Below are 24,002 nucleotides of genomic sequence, written 5' to 3' on the forward strand. Positions count from 1 at the left end.
TATTTTTTTGTCATACACGCTGCAGTCTCCCCAGATAAAAAGTGGAAGTACGCGTTTTTCTAGTAAATGCTGAATGAAAACTATTCGCTATCGTAGGTTAGCAACATGTGCCAATAGTATATACTTATAGTGATCAAACATTAACCCTGTCGAGAATGCTATTATTATTCTTGCACCAAACCATATCTGTTGGGTGAGGCCTACAAGTGTACCTTAGTATTTTATGTGTGTGTAATTTATTAATGTTGTTTGATGCTTACAAAATACAACTATCAATTAATATGTGTTTATATGATTGTGTCTGCCTTCCCCACAAGCAGAACTCAATAAATAAATAATTCATATATATTCGTGCTACTAACTGGTGTGATATGACGGTGGTAAATAACATCTTATCAATAAAGTGTGCCTGATTCTGTAAGTTACACATTGCTTTAATTCAGCGTGCAACTTCGCGATATCTTAACATTTATCAAAAAAACAGTAAATAAACGTGACACATTCTTTTCAAAACAGCGCCCGGTGAAAAACAACTATGATGTGACTGTATAAAACAGGTTGATGCTATTTTACACACATAATGCTGCTATATTTTACTTAAAATAAGTTTACACTATGGCCATTTTGCAGTAGGAATTAAATAACACTTTATCTACCAAAATGTACCAATCCGACCATACCCATGACAAAGTAAACAATAAAAACAACCTGATCAACCATAACACTGACAGTACATGTAGGTCCGTACATATTATACAAAAAATACAGATGACAATCGACAAATGCGGTGATGTATATTGATTTCAAGCGAGGTTGCGCTGTTAGCCTTGGTTTTAACTGAAGTAGCTGCCCTAATCAGTCAATCAATCAATAACACTGTGATAAAGACTTTCCGTTTTGGACATTGTGCAATTCCTTCGTTTTTATGCAGAAAAATACAGTATATTTTACCAAGTAAATCATATTTATTCAAGGGCGGTGTCGTCGCGCCACGTTCTGTTCGATGTAAAACTCATAGCGATGTATACAACGCGTGTAAAATACATTATTTGTTTAAGATAAATTCGAATACGCGCTGCGCGACGACCACCGCCTTTTAAAATTATTGTTCATGTGTTGTTGAACACACTACAAATTGTGTAATTTCATTTAGTCATAATTCAAGACAAATAAAAAGCAAAACTATAGTAAATATATCAAATTGTCTTTTTTCTGTGATATTCTTGTGTAATCGGTAATTATGATAATTATTTATGGGTGCATATGGAATACATTTCGTTATGAATTATTCCTAATATATTTCTGATTTTTTTTGTTACATTTTTTTTCTCCCCAAAACGGAAGAGTGCCGAAAAACAGAAAATCTTTATCGTAGTGCTCAACATTAAAATTTATAATCTGGATCCCAAACTAATTTTTCTGTTCAAAGACGCTGAGAAGGTTATTCCACGCTGTAGGCTTTGTTGAATAAATATGTTTTCAGTATTTTTTCCAAATAAGTTAACATCAATGACTTGACGTATATAGAAGGGTGTTCTAAAGTTGAGGATCAGCATGTGAAACTGCACGTCCCTGCCTATATTATTTAAATTTATATTTGGTGTTGCAAAGAATGTACTTATTGGAAGAACGAAATATACGACCAGGTGTATATAAATGAAGAAGGTCACAGGAAACAGAATAATGAGGGGGCAATGGGGGTAGCTGGTACAGTTTTACGGGAAATAAAAAGGGCTTTTTACAATTTACAAGGAAAAATAAGACGTTTTTACAGTTTACAGTGAAAATTAAATTTTGCATTGAATTGTGTCATCTAGTCGTTCTACAGTTTCGAAAATGTAATTTCCCTGGATGATTATTACTTGATTTCAGCCGTTTCGGCGTTCAGCCGTTTCTTGTCAACTAAATTTATTCAACTCTGCTCATCATTTCAGCGTGGCTTTGTTCTCTGCCCTATTTTTATCAACAATCATGCAACTTGTATTTCCCATTTACAATAAATATTGCTAATAAAACTGCTGTTATCATAAGCCTATTAATTGTTCCATCTGTCGATTTGTTATGTTTAGTTTGGTCATATTCCTTTGTGGATTTCATAATATGTATCAATGATTCATGTTGTAAACAATTAAAAAAAAAAGAGAAAAAAAAATAAAATAATAATAGAACAAAATCACGGCTACATTTTATTGACGCATAAAATGTCCAAGGTTAAATCTGATTGGATAAAAACGTTTTCAATTATTTAAAATGACAACGGCACAATACAATAACACCCCTTGTACTTAATTCAATGCAATACAAAAGCTAATAAAACAAGTACTGACCTCCACATACCTGTTGCGTCTTTATGTGAACAAAATCGAATGAAAAAATGAGAGAATATGTTAATAACGTATTGAGTTCGAAATCTGTAATATTCACAATATCCATACTGTGCTCATGTGATATTTGGGGTGACGTTCAAAATATAAACAACAACATACTTTTCTACTTTATTTAGACGCAATGAGGGTGATTTGATAGTATTAATGCACCAAGTGCAATCGATATTAAGATGGCGATAAGATGACATTTCATTTTTCTCTCAGACTAAAATTATAACAAAGTTGAATTCAATATTGCATTCATTGGACGATAACATCATGATTAAGAAAATGGTTTGTTCCCATTTGATCCACCATTATAATATAAATGTCTATTTTTGCACTACCAGAGTTGAGTTGCATAATATTTATGTTGTCTACTTACAACAGTAATAATGATGAGAAAGTTTCAATTAGTGTGAAACAATTGTATCAAGTCAATGAAAAGTTGATGTAGCTTCCTCTACATTAGATTAATAAGAACACTTATAATGGTGGAGTGAACATTACTTACATAACCGGAGATGATTAAACGAACATTGCACAAGGAAAACAAGTTCATGATCACAATGCAATTACAGTCAACGTACATAGACAACGTTGCAAAAATTGAAGGTGATTGATAACGTATTACGAAATAAGTGAACATTGTCAATAAAGGTGATTCAACCATAATACTCTACTGATATTAACAAAGCTATTAAAATAAAAGATAGTTTTGACTATTTTGTGCTGTTGAGAATTATATATTTTTTGTGTGTATACCATTATATTGTTTATGCCTGTTACTTGCATCTGAAAAAAGAGTGACACTCCGCCAAATTTCACGCCTTCCTTCCCTTGTGAACAGACCTGCACCATGACGTACGAAATATGTTAGCGTACCGCCCTCTGTCGACAAAATGCGGAGAATGACATAGCGCCATCACCAGGAAGTAATTGACCAAAATATGAATCTCGCTGCATGTTTGGTAAATATTCTTGGAGGTTGATGTTTATGTATGGATGGGATTTCAGAAATGTCACGTGTTTCAGGATTACAATCTTGAATAACGATTTGTACTTTGGGTACTTTGGTATCGAATATATACTCCGGTTTATGTTATTGGAAACAGCCATTTGTCTGTGAATCGCGAACCGACATGTCGCGGCTGATTTGAATTTTGCGAGGTTGTACGAAATTCAGGTCAACCACGAACACGAAGCTTCATTTCAGTCATTAATGAACTTGAACTGCTGCTGGTCGTCGTTGATTAATCCAGAATGTCTACAGTCTTTCTACAAGTCGGACAATGTGGAAACCAAATCGGACAACAATTTTGGAAGATGGCTGAGAAAGATAGAAAAAATACTGGGTAGGTCATAGAGGCTTGTCAATTCACGACGAAGACCGTAGTAAAAACCCTCTACGCTTCGCCGCAGGTTGATAAGCCTCTGTGTACGGTAGGTCAAATTGTGTTAAAAGTGTTAAAATACCCATAATGCATACCTCACACGCTGTGAAGAATACGAGAGAAGTCGGCCAATCGCCAAGTCGGCCTGCAGGAGAAGTCGGCCAGTCACCAAGTCGGCCTGTCGGAGATGTCGGCCGGGCGGAGAAGTCGGCCACTTCAACTCTACTAATAGGCAGGGAGACTGTACAAATCTATGTTCGTAAGCTACAGAGCAAATTGCTGAGTTCATATAGGCTACCTACTATAATAGTACAACCACTGCATGTAGGGCTGTTGGGTACCAGGCGACCCCTACATCACAGCATTCGACAAGCAAAAATATTGACCATTCGCCGATACATGGCAGTTTTGGGACTCATTCAGGGTGATCGCATTGAAATACTTATTAGAAACTTTTGACAGATATTTATTACTCATACGTTATCATTGGATCTTCATTTTTTTAAAACGAAATCTTGCAGTCTTACACACATGTGTGCCATGAAAAATAAACAATGCGAACCTGTAGTTGAGAGAACGTGCCGGCGGCCATATTGTTACGTGGATAGCCTGGCTTTACCACCCTTTTCACGGGGGTGGCAATGTGTCGGTGCATGGTGATTACTAGAACAATGTTTGATTTTCTCTTTCAGTAAAATCTTATGGCAAAACGGAAGTTCAGTGAGGGAAGATTACCTGTAAGGTCATAGTTATTTAGCCAGAAAGAACTAATTATGTTTTGTGCATAAAATATAAGTCTTTTCGTTTTGCACAGAATACATAACAATGACAATGATTTATCTAAAAGGAACAAATAATGTCGTGTTTAATCACAACTATACTCATTGTCTAAACTGTTAATATTTGAACTTGCCGAGGGTGTGAAAGTGTGAAGTTATGCATCACAATGGAAGTGCTTGAACTGCCTATTTTAACTGCTACCCGTGAAGTGCGCTACTTTCATAGTTGTTATGTAAGTTCACGTCAACTCTACTGTTTGAACTGCCGAATGATTTTATGAAATGATGTACATTAGAAAACGTCATTTGTTGCCATTTATTATACACATCAATTATATTCATTTTAACGTGAACAAAAAAATGTATTTGCCGTCTTCGTTACGTATAATGTACGTTTAATCATGGAGCTATTTTTTAGATCCATGGTTTAATAAATGGCAACTAACAACGTTTTCTAAGTACATGTACGGTGTTTCATAAAATAGATGTATTTTTCTTCCAAAATGTTAAGCGATTATTGCTGGATTACAATGCTTTGTCTTAGGTACTACATCCAAACAAGTGATATGAACTTACAGTCATCTCGCCGCCAACTGACACATTATGTGGAAATGGAGAGACGTTGGCTTGAGTCTAGACTACGGATCACAGATACTTATTTATTTCTGTTTTTTACGGATGTTGGATGACAATTATTTATAAAATCAAACTGGAAACATGTTAAAGTCAAGCATTCCATAGTTTATTTCCAAACAGTAAAAATACATCACATAAAAGTAGCCCAGTTCCGTTGCCAGAAAATGCCAATAAAAAAACTAGAGACGTTTCAAAGTGATAGAATTATTCAAAATAGTTTATTTAGAACAACGAAAAATATATAACGTAAACGTAACTGATATTACAACAACAATCTAAATAGTCAAAACCTGAAATACACATTACATATTATAAATGCTAATGGAATTTCGATAAGATATATAACATAGACGTAGAGAAATTTATTAGTCAGCATTTAAGTTTATTTTAAAACATGAAAAGTACATAACATAAAGGTAATCGAGTTGCGATGATAAACGAAAGTAAACGGCGCTGAAAAAAAAAAACACTAGAGAAATTTATTAGTCAGCATTTAAGTTTATTTTAAAACATGAAAAGTACATAACATAAAGGTAATCGAGTTACGATGATAAACGAAAGTAAACGGCGCTGAAAAAAAAAACACTAGAGAAATTTATTAGTCAGCATTTAAGTTTATTTTAAAACATGAAAAGTACATAACATAAAGGTAATCGAGTTGCGATGATAAACGAAAGTAAACGGCGCTGAAAAAAAAAACACTAGAGAAATTTATTAGTCAGCATTCTTTGACGGCGCGAAAAATTGCCTTATAATCGCGTTTACGGCGTCTTGACATAAAAAAAAAGCTACCGGTACTTGCTTAACGTTGTCGCCATTATGATCCCTGAGAAACCGTGAATAGAAAAAAGTTGATAAAAAAGTTTGCGGATTACCTTAAAAGTGCCGTCAAGGAAAATACTAGTGGCCGCTGCTAGTAACTGTAGTTGTAAAACTGTGGCGAAAAATAGATGGCGGGCTCCTTCAACTACGATGTCTTTACGAAAAAAATCTGCGGGTATCCAATTTACGTCGAGTTCAAAATCAAGGTCCGTTGGTTCTGCGGGTCGCTCTTTCTGTCTCTGATAATTACTGCTTCGCGCAAGGTTGGACGGATTAGGACGGCTTGATGCAGGGTCTTCAGGTCGTAACTCGGCTAACATGACTTCTTCGATTATTGCTGGCGCTGACTGGAAAATATTTTCTTTTGCTTTCTGGTGTACCTTTTTGGTGACTTGAATCTTTGTTTTTATTCCTGGTTCTGCTGGATGTACGAACGATGTCTGTACCGAAATGGCCGACTCCTCACTTTTGTACTTGACGCACGAAAACATATTTGTAGTCGATATGTACGTAGTAAGTACCATGTCCAGTAATGATCGACTTTTCGAGAAAAAAAATGTAAATATGTTTGAACGTAGTATGTACGTAATGACCGACTTCTCCGATGTTTTACCGGCCGACTTCCCCACTGGCCGACTTCTCCGATGTCCACTGGCCGACTTCTCGCACTGGCCGACTTCTCCGTTGTTTTGCTGGCCGACTTCTCCTGCTGGCCGACTTCTCTTGTTACCGCTGTGAACCCCCTTCCTGGCCCATTCCTGGGCTTAAAACATATACATACAAATACAATTGAGAGACTAGACTTTCTTTTTTAAGCCCCCCTCCCTCATATTTTGAAAAGAGCTCTTTTTTAACCCCATGCCTAACCCTAGCCTTAACCCTCTCTCTCTTATCCTCCCATTCAATTGTCTTTGCCCTTTCTAGATAACTATAGATAACTACAGGTGTCCTTAGAAAGGCAAATACAATCAAATTGGGGAATGCTGGAGGGTAGAGTTAGAGTTAGGGCTGGAATAATTAGGGCCTTCAAAAGGTTAAATTCAAGGCTGAGAAGGTAGCACATCATTTCTAGACAAACAATCTATAATAAAAAATGGAGAATGCCTCAGATCACTTACTAAATTATTTTGCTACAGCTGTTACACACTCCACCTGATAAACTGCATTATCACATACTAATACCTTGGTGGGAGGTGCTCATGGAAATTATTTTTTAATAAACTTAACTAGTTTCTGTAATTAGACTTTGAATTAAACTTAATATGCTTGAGTGAGTTTTTAATATTTAATTTTATAGCAGAAAAAAAAAAAAACTAGCCACGAAAAGTATATTTAGAAATATGGTAGTAAAATCATGCAAAATATGACCAATAATGAAAATGTGTGATGCCAAATGCACGTCTGATCATTGTTAGTAGGGTGTGTAATGTTATGTTTCTTACACAGCCGTTCAGAACGTTTCCTGGATAATAAAAAATGACCTAAATTGAGATCGGCATAGTTAGTCAGTCGCCGGTACATTCCCCTACTACTCATATAATAACACAAGGTAGGAAAGCGTTGACACCATGACATCGAAATTTCCCGAAAATAACACTATTTTTCAAATTATATTTCGATCTGCTTCATACAACTCAAGCATGATATTGGTAGAAACTATTAATCGACTTACATTTCCTTTATTCAAACTAAAATGGGTTAAATCTTGTGAAAATCGAAACACCAGAGCAATATGAATAAACCCATCTACGCGGATATTTTGAGGCAGAGGCCCGAGCATGCGTATATGTTTGGAACTGCGCATGCTCGCTTTCCTACCTTATGTTATTATACGAGTATATGAGTATATCCTGTGGTTTCTTACACAGTATGGTATTTTGAACAATATTTTTAAAATAGTATATTGGTGGCTCTCGAAGGTTGAAACAAGGGAATCGTCGCCTGCGCATGCGTCAGATGGCCATAGCGTGTCATTGTTTACAAACAAGCGTCTACCCATGAGCCTTTGCATTTTTAGAGTGTGTTGTTATCATCTCCTGGGACTCAATTCCCGCATATGCGCAGGTGACGACACTCTCTCTTTCATGGTTATTAATGACATAATAACATTCGTCATGTTATATTATACAAATCCTGTGTGCATATTACAGGCTGGCCGCACAACTCTTTGCACAAGTCATTTACTTTCAAGAGTCAAGATCACAAGTTTCGTGATGCTGTCAACAAAGAAAATCATGTAAAACGATGAAAGACCCACAAATTATCGTTACTTGTAACTACAAACATGACTGTTATAACAATATTATTGTTTAACTGAGGAAAGTTGTCATCGTTCAACTGAAGAAAGTTCTTTATAACTTGCATATAGAACTGCTAGTATTTATATACAGCTTTTATGTTACTCATATTTTACCCAGCTGAACAAAGACAATATTAAATAATAATATATAATTACACTTTTTATTTGATTTGCAGTTATGTATTCCATACCAGAGATAGAAAACTTAGATCTATTAATGTAGACAGTGAACCCAAAGTTGTAAGGTCATTACTACAAGATACAAAGAAAAGGTAATTTTTTCTATATATTATGAAATTTTAGCTGGAAATTAATCACAAACTTAGGGGGTCACTAGAACCTTTTAGCAGAAATTAGTCATGAACTCAGGTAGTCACTAGAGATTGATAGTGGTTATTCAGGGATTTTTTTAAATAAGGGAACATGTGCGCAGTGTCCTCATGCCATGGCCATGCGCCCCCTTTCCCTGGGAAGCAGATCCTCTGGTAACAATAAAATTCAACTGTGACCTGTCTGATAGTAATTTTGGGCCCAAGGAAGCCATAAAATGCTTCAGTTTAACTTAGAATTATCAAAAACTCCACACCCTGGTAGGGAGAACTCTATCTCCCCTACTTGGTGGCGCCGCTGAATTGCAGTGCTCCCTCTTGCAGTTTTTTTCTAGAAAAACCCCTGGTTATTTGTATACACATGGTCTCAATTTGGCATGGACCCTCTTTTTTTTGGGATGGAATACAACCGATGACATTACTTTATCATCTGTCAGATCAAACTGTTGCTTTGTACATAATGGATGTATTTGATTGTTCCAAATAGTGTAGATTCTGAGTATTTCTAGTTTTATGGTGCCGTAATTGGTGTTCATTGGGATGGTTTGCAATGCTAGTCATGTTGCATTGTGAGAGTGCCTCAATCAGAAAGTGGGTTTTAAAACATCTGATACAGAAACGTGATGGAAATAGAATTCCATCACTGTTCGCAAAAATTCGCACAACACAAAATGTTTTCAGTTGTCATTTTGAGTTGTTAAAACATTGTACAAGCAGGAAAAATATAATAATAATAAAGTTATCACAAGGATACCGCAAAGTATGTACTCAGGTAGAACAGGATCACATCAACCTTCCAAACATGTTAATTGATACGATCATCCTACTTTTGTGCATACTTTGCTGTAATCTTGTGACAATCTCATGTTATCAACATCAACAAAATATATTTTTAGAAGAACTATTGAAATGACCAATAATTATTGTGCTCCCTGCAGCTGGTTTCGAGATTCTAACATCATACTTGGAAAACGAGGAAGAGGGACAAACTGGGCACTAGGTAAGCTACCATGTATTTTTTTTTTATAAGTCAACAGACTAATTGATTTGAAAGCCATTTATATGTTGGCCCGATATCAGCTTTCTAAAATGAGTGTAATAGTAATGCATTTGTTTTAGTTTTTTGATGAGAAGATTTCTGACACAAAAGTTTAAAGGACGACAGTCGTCGTGTCACATCCTGTTCGATATGGGACTCATAGCAACGTGTACAACGTGTGTATTGTTTATTTACATGAAATTCGGACACACGCTGCGTGACGACCACCTCGCTTTAATAAATTCAATGTCACAAGTTCTAAGTTTCTAAGTTTTGATTAAAAAAATACAAGAAAGCTGCTAGGACCGATAAATATGACACTCTGGACCACAATTACTAGTACCTTCTACCATTTTCTGAATTTAAATTTTTTCATTACCTGAGCCAACTCAATAAACTTTTTGTTATTGCACACCAGAGTTGATTTTCTACGTAATGATCATGGTTTTGTATCATGGTCTTCCCTACAAGTTACTGTGAATATATCATCTATGTTTGAATATTTGTTATTTATATTATATTGTATCAGAGGTACATTACTTGGGGTTTGCAACTCGCATAGTACTGTATGGTGACATCATGTCAAGATCCCATTGAAGTCTCATCTCGTAGATAGCGAGACTGAGGCTACGACCTTCTGACATGACACATATCAATGTTCAAGGTTTGTAATGAAAAAATAAAACTTTTCTTGTCACTATCGTAGTGAAAAATGTAATACATCGAAAATGTACAGAAAATATAGTTCTCGTAATCCGTCATATCATGGGCAGCTATTTTGATCCACCTGGACATCCCAGTATCCTAGTTACCTCAGGCATGCGCATTCGCATTTTTCTGAGTTGGAACGCTTATGCGAGAGCGAGATTGTAACGGAATCTTGGTATCATGTCACCATAGTTGCAAACCCCAAGTAATGTACCTCTGATTGTATATTATTTACAAGGACATTTTAGTAACATTTTTACTAAATTAACAAGTAATTAATTTCCTAGACATGCCACATAAAAAAAATGGTAATTGGAACATTGGAGGAAACAAATTCAAATTGTTGTCAAAATAAACCGGTATAGTTTTTTAAATATTTTCAAAAGTTTGATCAGAACCAGAAAATTCAACCCAAACTTTCGATGGGAAAAAATATTAGACATTCACAGAATTAAAATGAAAAACATTTTTTGATGGATGTCTGAAATATTAGTATATAGCAGAAACATTTATATTTAGTTTCAAGGTTATAGTTATTTAAATAAAAAAAAACTTTTTCATATTGAGGTACATTTTGGCTGGTGTCTTTTACGATTGTCAGTTGATAACATCACAACTTCAAATAGCCAATAGGATGTGATAGGAAAATATGACATGGCTTTGTCACATTGAATCAACATATATGTGTTATAAAGCAATACATGTATATTTTTTTTACATTTTCTTTAATTCAATCAGCTTTACGTTTTGCTGAGAATTTTTGAAATTTTGAGTTCCAAATTTTGATGAAATGTGCATACTGATTATCTATGTTGATAGCAGCTTATGTTATTACGTAACCAACTCTACATTTGGATATTTTCAGGTTACCATGGAACCAGACATGAACCAGAATGTGCTGACGATTCCTTACTGAATAAAACTCTTGAGTCTCTTAGAAAAGAGATAGAACGATGTGAATCCTTCTCAGGCACCGTCTTACTACATAGCCTAAGTGGAGGTACCGGATCAGGTCAGTTACCAAGATTTTGAAAATAAAAAGACATCAAAAATCCTCCTGTCATTGCTGGTATACATTTTCACTTTATGACATTGTGCACAAATTTGTTAGATGAGGAGATGTCAATACAAATACAAAAATGTATGGTCGCCATCGTTAAAAATGTAACCAAGCTTTTCTCGCAAGTAAGCCATTATTTTATTCTTGGCTACAATTTAATGCAATTTAGAATCATTATGAGTGCTTGTCTCATGAAAAAACGAAACTTTAATGTACAAACCAAAAATTGCATTTACTTATATGCTGTATCATTAATTAAAGTATAAGTTATTTTGACCATGGACACAGCTCTGTGCTACTTACATGTATAGATCAAATGTTTTTTACTCCTGTGTGTGAAGCACTCAAGGGGAGTTTTTGCAGTTAGTGCACCCATTCTAGTATTTTGTGTGACCCAAGGACTTCATTTGATTAACTTTTAATAGTTGAATTAACTTTTGATAAAGCTGCGACATGAACTCGATTAAAACATGTTCCTATATAGGGTTGCGTTTTAATTGGAGTTTAATTAAACTCAATTACAATACAATTCAACGTTCAATTGAATAAAAGTTGAATATCCCTAGTCTGAACATAGAAATGTTTGCAAAGCTTAGGTAAAGGGGGAAGGTATGGTAAAATTATATTAATATAAACTGTACCATACCTTCCCCCTGTTTACTAAACCTAAGCTACGCAAAACATATTAATAATCGAATTAACTATTAATATAAATTATGTTAACCAAGGACTATGAGGTACTCGGTTGGTGTTTATGTCCTTTGTTGGTTGGTATATATTAAAAACAATGTCCACAGTTGACACCGTTCAACACATGGGTGGGTGGGTGTGGGGGGGTGTGGGGGTGTGTGTGTGTGTCCCTCCATCTGTCTATCCCACTGTTAATGGAAATTTGCATAGATGCTCTCGGATAATGCTCAGATGTGATTAGATTTTAGTTGAAATCCTGTTTGCATATTAATAAACCAATTTTAAGCATTTTTATTTGCTTTTCAGTACTATTCAACAGATTATAATGAAACTTGATACATAGATGCTCTGGGATAATAAGCAAACCTGAATTCTTTTGGTGTATATAAATTACCTCATTTGCATATTAATCAAAACATTTTAAACATTTTCACTTGTTTCTCATGTACTATTACATGTATACTGATTTCATTGAAACTTGGTACATAGATACTCTAGGATAATGCTCAGATTTGATAAGTTTTTTGTTGAAATTAATGACCTAATTTGCATATTAATTAGTCAATTTTAAGCACTAGCTTCTCTTATTTCTAAGTACCAGAAAATTTACATTGATAACACAACGTCTTCATCGATAGCCCATGATGAATGAGATGGCTTCAGAAATCGATGTGCTAAGAAAAACATTGACACTTAGCATGAAATATTGATTTTGTGTTTTCAGGTCTGGGTGCCCATATTTGTGAATGTATTCGGGATGAGTATCAGTTGCCCTACATGATGTCAGTTGTCATAGCACCGCATCTTTCAGGAGAAAGTCCATTACAACATTACAATTCTCTATTATGTTTAGCCAAGCTGCAAAGGTAAAGATTCTCACCAAGTTATCTCACCAAAGTTTTCATATTAACTCGGTTATGACAACTCACTAAACATACCCCTCCAACTATCTTTATTTGACAAACTGATAAGACCCATTATTGTATATGGTAGTGATGTTTGGGGTGATGAAAGCACAACTAAGTCTGCAATTGAGGATGTCCATCTTTCATTTTGTCGGTTCATTCTTGGTCTCTCAAAATTCACACCAAAAATGGCTGTTTATGGTGAGCTACTGTAGGAAGGTACCCCATTGACTGTTTTATCATGAAACAACGACTTAAATATTTCGACCGGGTAACAAACTCTGATAACACATTACTAAGAGAAGCCTACTTAGTAAATAAGAATGTAAAAAGTAAATGGTTTACTAGTGCAGAAACCCTCATGCAAGATATAGATGTTGTCACCATTGTAAACTCAAGTGAAAAAATAATTAAGAAAAATTTAGACTTTATTCATAAAAAAATAAACAAATCATTTGAGAACCAATGGATCTTAGACATGCATAATGATAATAGAAAACAAACCTTGGCTAAAAACAAACTAAGAACATACAGACTTTTCAAACAAGATTTAAAAATTGAAAATTACCTAATTAATATGCAGAACCATGGTCTTAGAAGGTTAATTGCAAAATTCAGGACAAGCAACCATGACCTTAAAATTGAGAAAGGCAGACATAATAATGTGCCGCTGGATAAAAGAACATGTGATATGTGCAGCCAAAATATAATTGAAGATGAGCAACATTTTGTAATGAAATGTCCAGCTTACAGTCACCATAGGGACAAATTATTCCTGACTGCACAAAATAAAGTTCAAAATTTTGATAAAGAAAATAGTCAGAATAAATTCATTTTGATTATGGCAAACCATACTCTAGCACCAGCCTTTAGCAGTCTTCCTAAAAAACAGCTATGGAACAAAACAGCAACAACTATCAGTGTATTAGGCTACATTTTGTGTTCATTCTATATTCTGTATTCACCATTGGCTGCAAATTGTCTTTTTTGTTTTTGACTTGTTTTATTTTTTTAGAAAAGTTTTTATTTTCTGTTTTCTTTTTTAGATTGTAGTTTGTTTTAATTTCTTTCTGTAAGACCCTTTTTATCCTTTCCTAAGGATTTTATGCGTCTAATAAAAAAAAAAAAAAAAAAAAAAATATTTGTGTATGTGAACTGAACCTAATGACTGAAAGCCTTTGTCATGGAAATCATTTCATGTTTTTTGTTTATTTGTTGGTGCCAGAAAACATTTCTCAACATTGAAGAATAATCATTATCATTTTTAAATGCAAATTGCAAATGATATAAATATAATTTTTAAAACTATTCTCAGGACAGACATCTGGGCATTTTCCCCACCTCGCAACCATCACGTTAAAAACAAAGACTGAAAACACTCAGAAAATGGTGCTTTGAGATACTTGTTGAAACAAGATTACCCCTGTGTGTGCAGCATATATAAATTTGGTTGTTCAATATTACTTCAAAGTTGACTTTGTGCTGTTTCTTGACTTTAGCTGTTTTCATTGGCTTTTCAGCCAGTGTTTCACAGCAGTTCGAACAGAGACCATAGAAATACAGGATTGATTTGAATACATTTTTTTTCAGAAATACCGACTCTGTTGTTTTATTTCAAAATGATGAAGTACTTTATCAACTGAAACGAATGCATAAGAAATCTGACAGCGGGATCTCATTTGCCAATATGAACCAGCATATAGCAGCATGTATCGGAGGTGTTTTCTTACCCGTCACATCACTAACACCTACATGGTAAGCATTATACATATAATGCAGCATACTTTAAGAGACATCTTCTCACCTGTCTGTAAGATGTACAATTAGCATATTGTTTGCATACATTTGTATATAATTTACTCAACCCTTGGAATGCCTAAGTAAATTTTAACTCATAATCTTTATTTGGGTCCATCTGGAGCTATTTTTCGGGCATGCACCAGCCAATTTCTTTAACACAAAGACAACACATAATGGCCTACATATGCACGACAAATTATTTAATGACCCGAGCACAAATAGCCAACTTGTGGTCATTTTGTACACAAAATTTTCTGGAGCTGTTTCCCAGACTTAGTTTGTTGATCATTTTTGACTCCCATGTGCGAAGCACAAAATGGGAGTCTTTGCAGTTAGTGTGTCTGTATGTGTGTGTGTATGTGTGTATGTGTGTATGTGTGTATGTGTGTATGTGTGTATGTGTGTGTGTGTGTATGTGTGTGTGTGTGTATGTGTGTCCGACTGTTCCACTGCTATCTCAAGAACCATACATCGGTTTTTGATGAAACTTGGTGCATAGATGCTCTGGGCCAATGCGCAGATTTGATTAGGTTTTGGTAAAAATCCATGCTCGTTAATTACCTAATTTGCATGATAATTAGCTAATTTTTAGCTGTTCTATGACTGTTCCACTGATATCTAAAGAACCACTCATTGGATTTTGATGAAACTTGGTACATAGATGCTCTGAACATATGCGCAGATTTGATTAATTTTTGGTAAAAATCCGTGCATATTAATTACCTAATTTGCATGATAATTAGCTATTTTTTAGTGGTTCCATGACTGTTCCACTGATATCTAAACAACCACTCATTGGATTTTGATGAAACTTGGTACATAGATGCTCTGAACTAATGCTAGGTTTTGATTAGTTTTTGGTAATAATCCGTGGACACTAATTACCTAATTTGCATAATGATTAGTCAATTTTCGGTTTTTCCACTGATATCTCAAGTACTAATCATCACATTTCAATGAAACTTGGTACATAGATGTCATACGACACTGCACAGACCTGATAGTTTTTATGGTAATATCAGTACATATTAATTACCTAATTTGCATAATTAATTAATTTTCAGCATTTGATATAAGTAGTTAGCATTACATTTCAATGAAACTTGGTACTTACATACTCAAGGACTATGCAGAGATTGATTGTTTTCGATAAATATTTGTGCATATTAATCACCTAATTTGCATAATTAGTTAATTTTCAGCTTTTCCACGGGTATCTCAAGTACTAATCATCGCATTTCAATGAAACTTGGTACATAGATCCTTTAGGACTATGCAGAGACCTGATTAGTTTTAGGGTAAATAATTGTGCATATTAATTACCTAATTTGCATAATTAATTTTCAGCTTTTCTACTGATATCTAAAGTACTAATCATCACATTTCCATGAATCTAGAATTATGCAGACCCAATTAGTTTCCGGTAAATATTTGTGCATATTAATCACCTAATTTGCATAATTAACCAACTTTCACACTGATATCTCAGGTACTATACATCACATATCAATGAATGTACATGGATGCTGTAGGACAATAGACAGACCTGAATAATTGCGGGTTAAAATCTGTACATATTAATTACCTAATTTGCATAATTAACCAATTTTAAGCTTTCACACTGATATCTAAAGTACCGTAAAAACTCCAAAATTTCGACCGGTTTTAAATAATTGGTGTTAGATATGTGACGTGTTTTTAGAGTCAAAATTAAGGTACATTTTCGGACGGTCGAATTTTTCAGAATAGAAATCAGCAAATGAAAAAATGGGGATGATAGTGTGCTTCATTAGTTTTTAAAAAATGCAATGTCCGTCAATTGACGTAAACTTCCTCATGTTTCACGGTAAAAGCAAAGGTCGTGGCCGAGTTGTAACTCAAAATCTAAACAAAGTCATCAATCAGTGAGTATTATGACATGCAAAACAAAACATCAAGACGCGGAGAAGAGGTCAGCACAAAACTAATAGGTCAAAAGACAAAGCTGTCTCGCACTACCTAGAAAAACTTGCGAATGTTCGAAGTACAGGTACCCATTGGACAAAAGATACATGGAAGTTTAGCAAACGATCTCCCCGACCCAGTGCAATGTATCCGGTTAGAATCAAAGCTCACGTGTCCCTTATTTGAGGGACCAAATTCTGCCGTAAATTCGCCCTTGGATTAAAAAATAAAATGGGATTTAAGAAAATAAAATGGGACTTTTAAGGTGTATTTTGGCGTCATTTTTCGGACATTTCAATCAATCCTGCCGGCTAAAATAGAGTCTAAGTTTTACCGTAGTCATTGACGTTTGTCTATTCAAGAGTACACGTGTATGATTTTTATCGTGACTAGCCTAGCGTGAGCGGGTAAGCTTCCTTTCGAGAATGAGCTGTTATCACTGTGAACAATGTTAAATTATTCTTCAGATGACCAGTTTATTTTTTAAAAACAACTAATTTTTTTATTTAAAAAAAATCATGCCGTTTTCGCATCAAAATCCAAGCCAAAACATCGTACTACAACACCAATCTCTTCCGCATTGCGTTCAATAACATTAACATATTTAAATAAGCTATGGTAATTTGAACACGTTGGCATCATCCAGCTTTTTGATTGGTTAATTAGCGATTTGACCTATTTGACCTAAGAGAACATGGCGGATATCCTACAGCATCAAACGTTTATACGAGACCGGAATCATTCGCTTACGATGAAACTAAGTTGACTTTTATTTGTATTTCATAACCATTCAACAAATTTATTTTGTGTACATTATTATAATCACTACTGAGTACAGTAATAATCAACAATTCAGAAACGCAGCATGCCGAGATTTTTGTGTTCGTTTTTATTTCAAACTTCGTTTATTTAGAATATATTTTCGTTACCAATAAAATAAAAATCTCTCAGTCAATCAGAAACCCGGATTCATGCCTTCGAGGAAGGTCCCGTTTGAACGCTCACATCGTTTTTTTTTTTCGTTTGTGGGAAAACTAAAACTGGTCGCAATTTTCGAATAAGAATGAGTCGGCAATTTTTAGTGGAATCGAAAATTTGGAGGTAAATAAAACACCGAAACCCGGCAAATAAATAGGCGATCGAATTTTTAGAGGGGTCGAAATTTTGGAGTTTTCACGGTACTAATTATTCCATTTCAATGAAACTTAGTATAAAGATGCTCTAGGACAATGTACAAACCTAATTAGTTTGGGGTAAAAATCTGTTCATATTAATTCCCTAATAAGCATAATAATTCATAATTTTTTGGTTCTAATCACATTTCAATTAAACTTGGAGACATAGATTTTCTGTTACATTGCGCAGACCTCATTAGTTTTACACTCAAATCTGGTCATATTAATTTTCTGATTTGCATAATTAGTTTTCAGCTAAGTAATTTCGAATTATATTTAATGTGTCTCCAATACTCTCAGCACATGGGAGTTCTTTCTAAGCTTTCTTTGATTATTTAGTTACAACAGCAAGGCATATTTATTTTGATATTCAGACAATAATGGCCTAATAGTGGCCATTTTGTTTATTCATGTCCATGCTGAATCCTCTTCTTTAATATATCACCCTATTCATATGACAATTAGCACACAAGTACTACCAGTATACTCTTAGATAATATGGTAGGTTAGGTTGTTTCGTGATTTGATCAGGTGTGTCAAAGTATTTTTGTCTAAAATCATGAAATCGTAGTTTTCAAAATATTTTTAAGAGATTGTATTATGATCATGAGTATTGGGTTGCAGCCCGGGGTTGCAGGTGCTGGTCATGCTAGTGTCTCTGCAATGGCTTGTTCTGTTCAATCTTGGCACAGATAAGATGTGTGGAGCCATTTGGGAGACATGTACTGATCGATGTCCAATAAAACCAGACAGGGACTATGCATTGTCATGTCTTGGTGTTACCGTGATACATGTATTCAGAATAATTATTACCAATTGATCATTTTCCGATACCTGTGAGATCCTGCGTGAAATCAAACGTAAAAACAGTGCAAACAAGTCATAGCGTTGTTGTAGCCTCAAAACTACGCATGGGATTCAACAATCACAAAACATTTTTTTGGTATTTCCATGCTCAATATACACTTTTTGATGATAGGCAATTTTAAATAAGTAAGTTCATTTCAATGCAATATTCTTCTTTCTACACTGAACTATAAAATAGAGAAAACCAACCTTAAATCAAATATTTCAATTCAGCAGATGTTCGTTTTGCGTCTTTCCACTATTTAAGATCTTGGCAGTGAGAAAAAAATCACGGATTACAATCCTAGATAACAAGGCTGGTATTGTAAGCTGAGTCATTCTTCAGCATTAGGTTCAAACTAAGTCTTCTTCTACACCATTCATTATGTGCTATTAAAGAGCGCCCTCAAGCTGTCTGTGTAACTGGTCTTTTGTTTTTTCAGTGGAATGCCAATTGGTGCAGAGCCTTGGGAAATGGTGAGGTCTATCTGTCCAATGCCTTCTGTAAAGTTTACATCCATCAATCACATCACTAAAAGGTGAGAATTAATAAAATTGGAACACAAATAAAAAATTACCTGCTGCAATATTTGCTCTAGTAGTAGCACATTATAATCATATCATTCTTATATGCACTTCTCATGGAACAAATAATCTTTATATCCAACATAATAAAACAGACAAATTATATCAAGAAAAGGTCTTCATAAATGGTTTTGAGCTTAAAATTATATTTATATGATTGAAAAATCACTGTATTGCCTTCTTGCAGACTTCTTGTAAGCTCACATGATTGTCAATATATTATGCAACCATGTATTATATTCACGTTTATTTCATTTCTTATGATACTCATTTTTTTTATCTCCTGTAGCAAAGCATCATGGGATACTTTGGCATCTTCTCTTCTACACACGGTTCCACGCCATGGTATCCATGGTGATGTTGTATCCTTTTTGAGTTGTATAAATTTATTTCTGTGAATGCAGAGTAACCAAAATCATGTATGTCTGTATAACAATGAATTGTTTTCTAAAAACAAGTCTACAGATGGAAAGAAACCCTACCATACAAGACCATTTATGGGTTTGCGCATCACATGATAGTTTTAGCTCCTGTGAGTGTGAAGAATGCAAGATAGGTATATAATAAGTTTGGCGTGTCTGTCTGTGTATAATGCAAAATCTCAAAAACTTCTGAGTGGATTTCAATCTAATTTAGTGCATGGGTATTGCACAGACATGGTTATATTTAGGGTCATGTTCATGCATAATAAGCAGCTAATTTGCATATTGATTATCTCATTTCTACCCATGTAGGCAAAATCTCAAAAACTTCTTAGACCAGCGTTCCACAGTAGCTCGCACAGAGCCCATAGAAATAAAATTGTATAAAATGCTCTGTGATGTAGCTCTGATACATTATTTACATTCATCGCATCTAATGTCTCACCGCATCTCACTCTCACACTTACTGCATCTCACTCTCACCGCATCTCACTCTCACTCTCACCGCATCTCACTCTCACTCTCACCGCATCTCACTCTCACTCTCACTCCCACTACTCTTACTCTCACTCTCACTACTCTTACTCTTACTCTACTCTCACTCTTACTCTTGATCTCAACAGAATCTCAGTAGCCATTTTTATCTAGGGTCAATTAAGAGTTAAAGCTTAGAATATATTGAGCATATGAGAGAGAGATACCACTGGGAAAGAGATACCACTGGGAAAGATATACCACTGGGAACTAACTGAATGTTGTCATGGCAATTTGGTGGTAATTTCAATGTACATCAAAAATTCACCTTGTACAAATATCAAGGCCTGTATCACTGAACTAAATATTTTGATATCAATACCATTACCAATCACTGTTCCCTTTAATTTTTTTAATCTTGAAAATACTGTGAAAATTTGCCCATTTTCCCTTGAAATGTTTTTCTGCATACAAAATACATGGAAAGTTTCTCAAAAGACATACACTGAGAAACTACAATTGAATCTGAGAAAATTTAGCAAAAATAAGGCTCAGAGGGAACAGTGATTACCATAGAAACCAATGCATAAACAAATCATATTTTAATATTTTCCTAAGAAACTCTTGTTTCTTGATACATTTTTCAATAATATTCAGTTTTCTGTATCTTATTATCTGAATTTATTTAAAGAGTAAAATAATGACATTTGGAAACTCGTCTTCAGTCCTAATGAATAAATTACAAGAAATAAATGCGAGAGTTATTTGTATGACGTATTTCTTGACGCATCTCAGTATTCAGCTATGTCAACCGTGTGTGTCGTCAGAGGAGATTCAACTAACACTTTCCCACGATACATCAGGACAGTAGAAGATAAAATTAAACATGTGTATAACTGTGTTTCCTGGAATCCATTCCCTGTGGATTTTTGGATCAGTGAGTACAATTAAATTTTATGTTATCTGACATCACCACATTTTGAGTCTGACTTTGATATCTGAAAAAATGATTTGACAATCTGATTAAAATTTTTTGCAAGCAGCGGGAGTTCTGCTTTTAAAGCGCAAGGGTCATCAGCTGTGGATGTACACGAATTGACTCCTAAGCATACTAAAACGCAAAGACACATGGCTAGACAATTGTTTGTTAATAAAATGCTATGGCTGTCTACTGCAGGTGACTCCCCTACTTTAATTCTATTCTAATTTTAAGTCTTTGAATACATAATTATTTACGTTTGACCAAAGGACTATTCAAATCAAGTCCAATTGTTGTTGGAATACGCATTAGAAGTCAATTTACAGGCTGCTTTAAGGCATATATGTATAAGACTTATGCTGCATTTGAAAAATACTGTGGGGAGGAGTTGATTGAATATGATTTTATTGGTTGTTTGGGGGTGAATACTGGAGCATCTATATTATTTGTGGCACATTTCTGATGCCTTTGATGTAGCCTATAGCAGTTTATTTTATATAATACATGTACATGTACTAGGTTATTACAAGGATACCGCAAATTATGCATTAAGGCAGTAAGGTGACGTGATCATATCGACCAATGCATAGCAGAGGTCGACATGATTCCTTACTTCCAGAGTCCATAATTATTATTATTATTATTAATCTACATCTTTTTCCCGCATAAAAATAAAAAAAAAAAAAAACAGTTCAAAATGCCAGCGAAAATTATTTGTGCCTGCACAAATGTTTGCGTTCAGTGACGTGATTCTATTCCAATCACCCTAGATTGTTAGTGCGTTAAATGTAAAGAAAACATTTGCACTTGATGAACATTTTCTAAATAATGACAATAGAACATGTTTGTGCGACAGACAGACAAACAAACAAACAAACGAACAGACAGATGGACGGACAGATTATATTGTTTTTGGTGCTAGATGTAAAATAACACTACAATTAGCTTTGATCAAAATATTATTTTGTTTGTTGCTAGGTGATACGAACCCAGCTTCATTTCCTGGTACAGCATCCATGACCATTGCAGCAAATCGGAGTAACATTATCGAATATACTGAACATATCTTGGAAAGATCTAAAGAAATGTTTGATGCTAAAGCTTACCTGCATTGGTACTGGAAATATGGATGTGAGCAGGTGAGTAGTCATTCTATTATTTCAGTGTACGTACAGAGCCTTTCAGCTGTACTACTCCAGCACTTGGGACGAGGGGGGGGGGTCCCCATACTATCCCAGAGATACATGTATTAGCAGTACCTTCTGTTTGCTGAATTTTGTAATAATGCATCTCAACAGATTATAATCAGTGTTTATTCATGACATGTGTACATGTACACACTGTAAAATGATGTATATTCAGTGGGTTTTAAATTCACGGTTTCGTCATTTAGATAATGTGTTCTATGCTAAATTTTACATATTCACTGGGTTATAATTTAGCACATTTTCCAGTCAGCGAAATAAGCAAAATTAAAACCCAGTGAATAATTAACCCCTCACAGTAGCATATTTCCAAGCAGTACATGCTCGAAAATATCTTCTGGTTGAGTATTGGGAGACTTAAAAACAAAGATACTAGACTGGCCCAGTTGTGGCAATTTTTATTAAGAATTACTAAGAATAAATTTGAAAATTTCTGGATCCAACATGAAATCATCATGACTGGTCTATTCAGGTTTTTATTCTATAAAGAATTGCCAAGCATGGGCCAGTCTATAATATCTGTTTTATTCAAGCAGGAGAGAAACAAAATATGTAGCTGTAAATCTTTAAATCCTAACAGAATTTCCATTAGCTTGCATGTACTCGCAGTGGTCAAACCTACAAACATGCAGATGCTTGTGGATACATATTAACTCCAATTTCACTTTTGTTTTTGCAGCAAGACTTCTTAGATGCCTTTGATACCTTAGAAACAGTGGTTTCCAATTACAAAGACGCAGTGAGGTGATCTCTATTGAAGACCATTGCATGAATACAGTAAACCACTTATCTTTTTGAATTTCACAAGAATGGACAAATTGACGCACAAGATAAAGTCGCTTTCATATGTAAATTTGATCATAAAAACAGTTTGTCCACTTTTTATTAACTAGTCTCCGATCAGTTAAATTGTAATGAATATTTTGTTTGTGGCCAAGATTGAGACGACTCGGATATTTTAGAAACAAGCGACCATGTCGTCGAAAGAGCTCCGCTGTAATTGTTAACTGCGAGTCGGAAACGTAGGGTGGAGTGATGTTGATAAAGTTTGGCACCAGAAAAGAAACCTGTCATTGTATTATTACCAGTTTGAAGAAATGGAGATCATGGAGTATGATATGACCAGTCAGGACAAGATTTTTAAAATTAAAACCTTGACGTCAACATAGATGTCTAATAGCAGCAACATTGAAATGACCTTGACCTGAAATTCAACATTTCTTATTAAAAGCATTGGCCCGGGTAGTTCAGAACCCAACAATAGACATATCTATTGCAATCCATGTGTTATACATAGCCCATATATAATGTAAGAAAACATTTGACAGACGCAGACAGGTCCAGTCAACCCATGAGCCCCGTTCGGTCATCTTCAATGACATCAGAGCTAAAAACGCGTTGTGTAATTTTACTGGAATCTAGAAATTTTCTGCTGCAGCGATTTTGGAGTTAAATGGATAATTTGTTTGCGGAAAGCACAAAATATTCATAACTTTAGATCAATGTACCATACACAAAATTATCTCCCACTTCTTGGATCATGTA

General features: G+C 34.7%; 1 protein-coding gene across 1 annotated transcript; it reads left to right on the top strand.

Moving 5' to 3' along the window:
- Nucleotides 1-3,329: 3,329 nt before the first annotated feature.
- LOC102806359 (tubulin delta chain-like) lies at nucleotides 3,330-23,523 on the top strand. Its single transcript, XM_006815866.3, has 11 exons — nucleotides 3,330-3,721; nucleotides 8,473-8,568; nucleotides 9,564-9,625; nucleotides 11,238-11,384; nucleotides 12,847-12,988; nucleotides 14,618-14,782; nucleotides 19,236-19,331; nucleotides 19,667-19,739; nucleotides 21,069-21,210; nucleotides 22,231-22,391; nucleotides 23,137-23,523. Exons 1-11 carry the CDS (start codon nucleotides 3,630-3,632, stop codon nucleotides 23,203-23,205), a joined length of 1,245 nt encoding a protein of 414 aa, XP_006815929.3. The 5' UTR covers nucleotides 3,330-3,629; the 3' UTR covers nucleotides 23,206-23,523.
- Nucleotides 23,524-24,002: the final 479 nt, after the last annotated feature.

Source organism: Saccoglossus kowalevskii, chromosome 22 (assembly GCF_978046115.1).
Source record: "Saccoglossus kowalevskii chromosome 22, keSacKowa6.1, whole genome shotgun sequence".
Classification (NCBI taxonomy): Eukaryota; Metazoa; Hemichordata; class Enteropneusta; family Harrimaniidae; genus Saccoglossus; species Saccoglossus kowalevskii.

Coding starts and splice junctions, on each gene's coding strand:
- LOC102806359 (XM_006815866.3), top strand. CDS start 3,630: ATGTCTACAGTCTTTCTACAAGTCGGACAATGTGGAAACCAAATCGGA. Junction 11,385..12,846: donor AAGTGGAGGTACCGGATCAG/GTCAGTTACCAA, acceptor TTGTGTTTTCAG/GTCTGGGTGCCCATATTTGT. Junction 21,211..22,230: donor CCCTGTGGATTTTTGGATCA/GTGAGTACAATT, acceptor GTTTGTTGCTAG/GTGATACGAACCCAGCTTCA.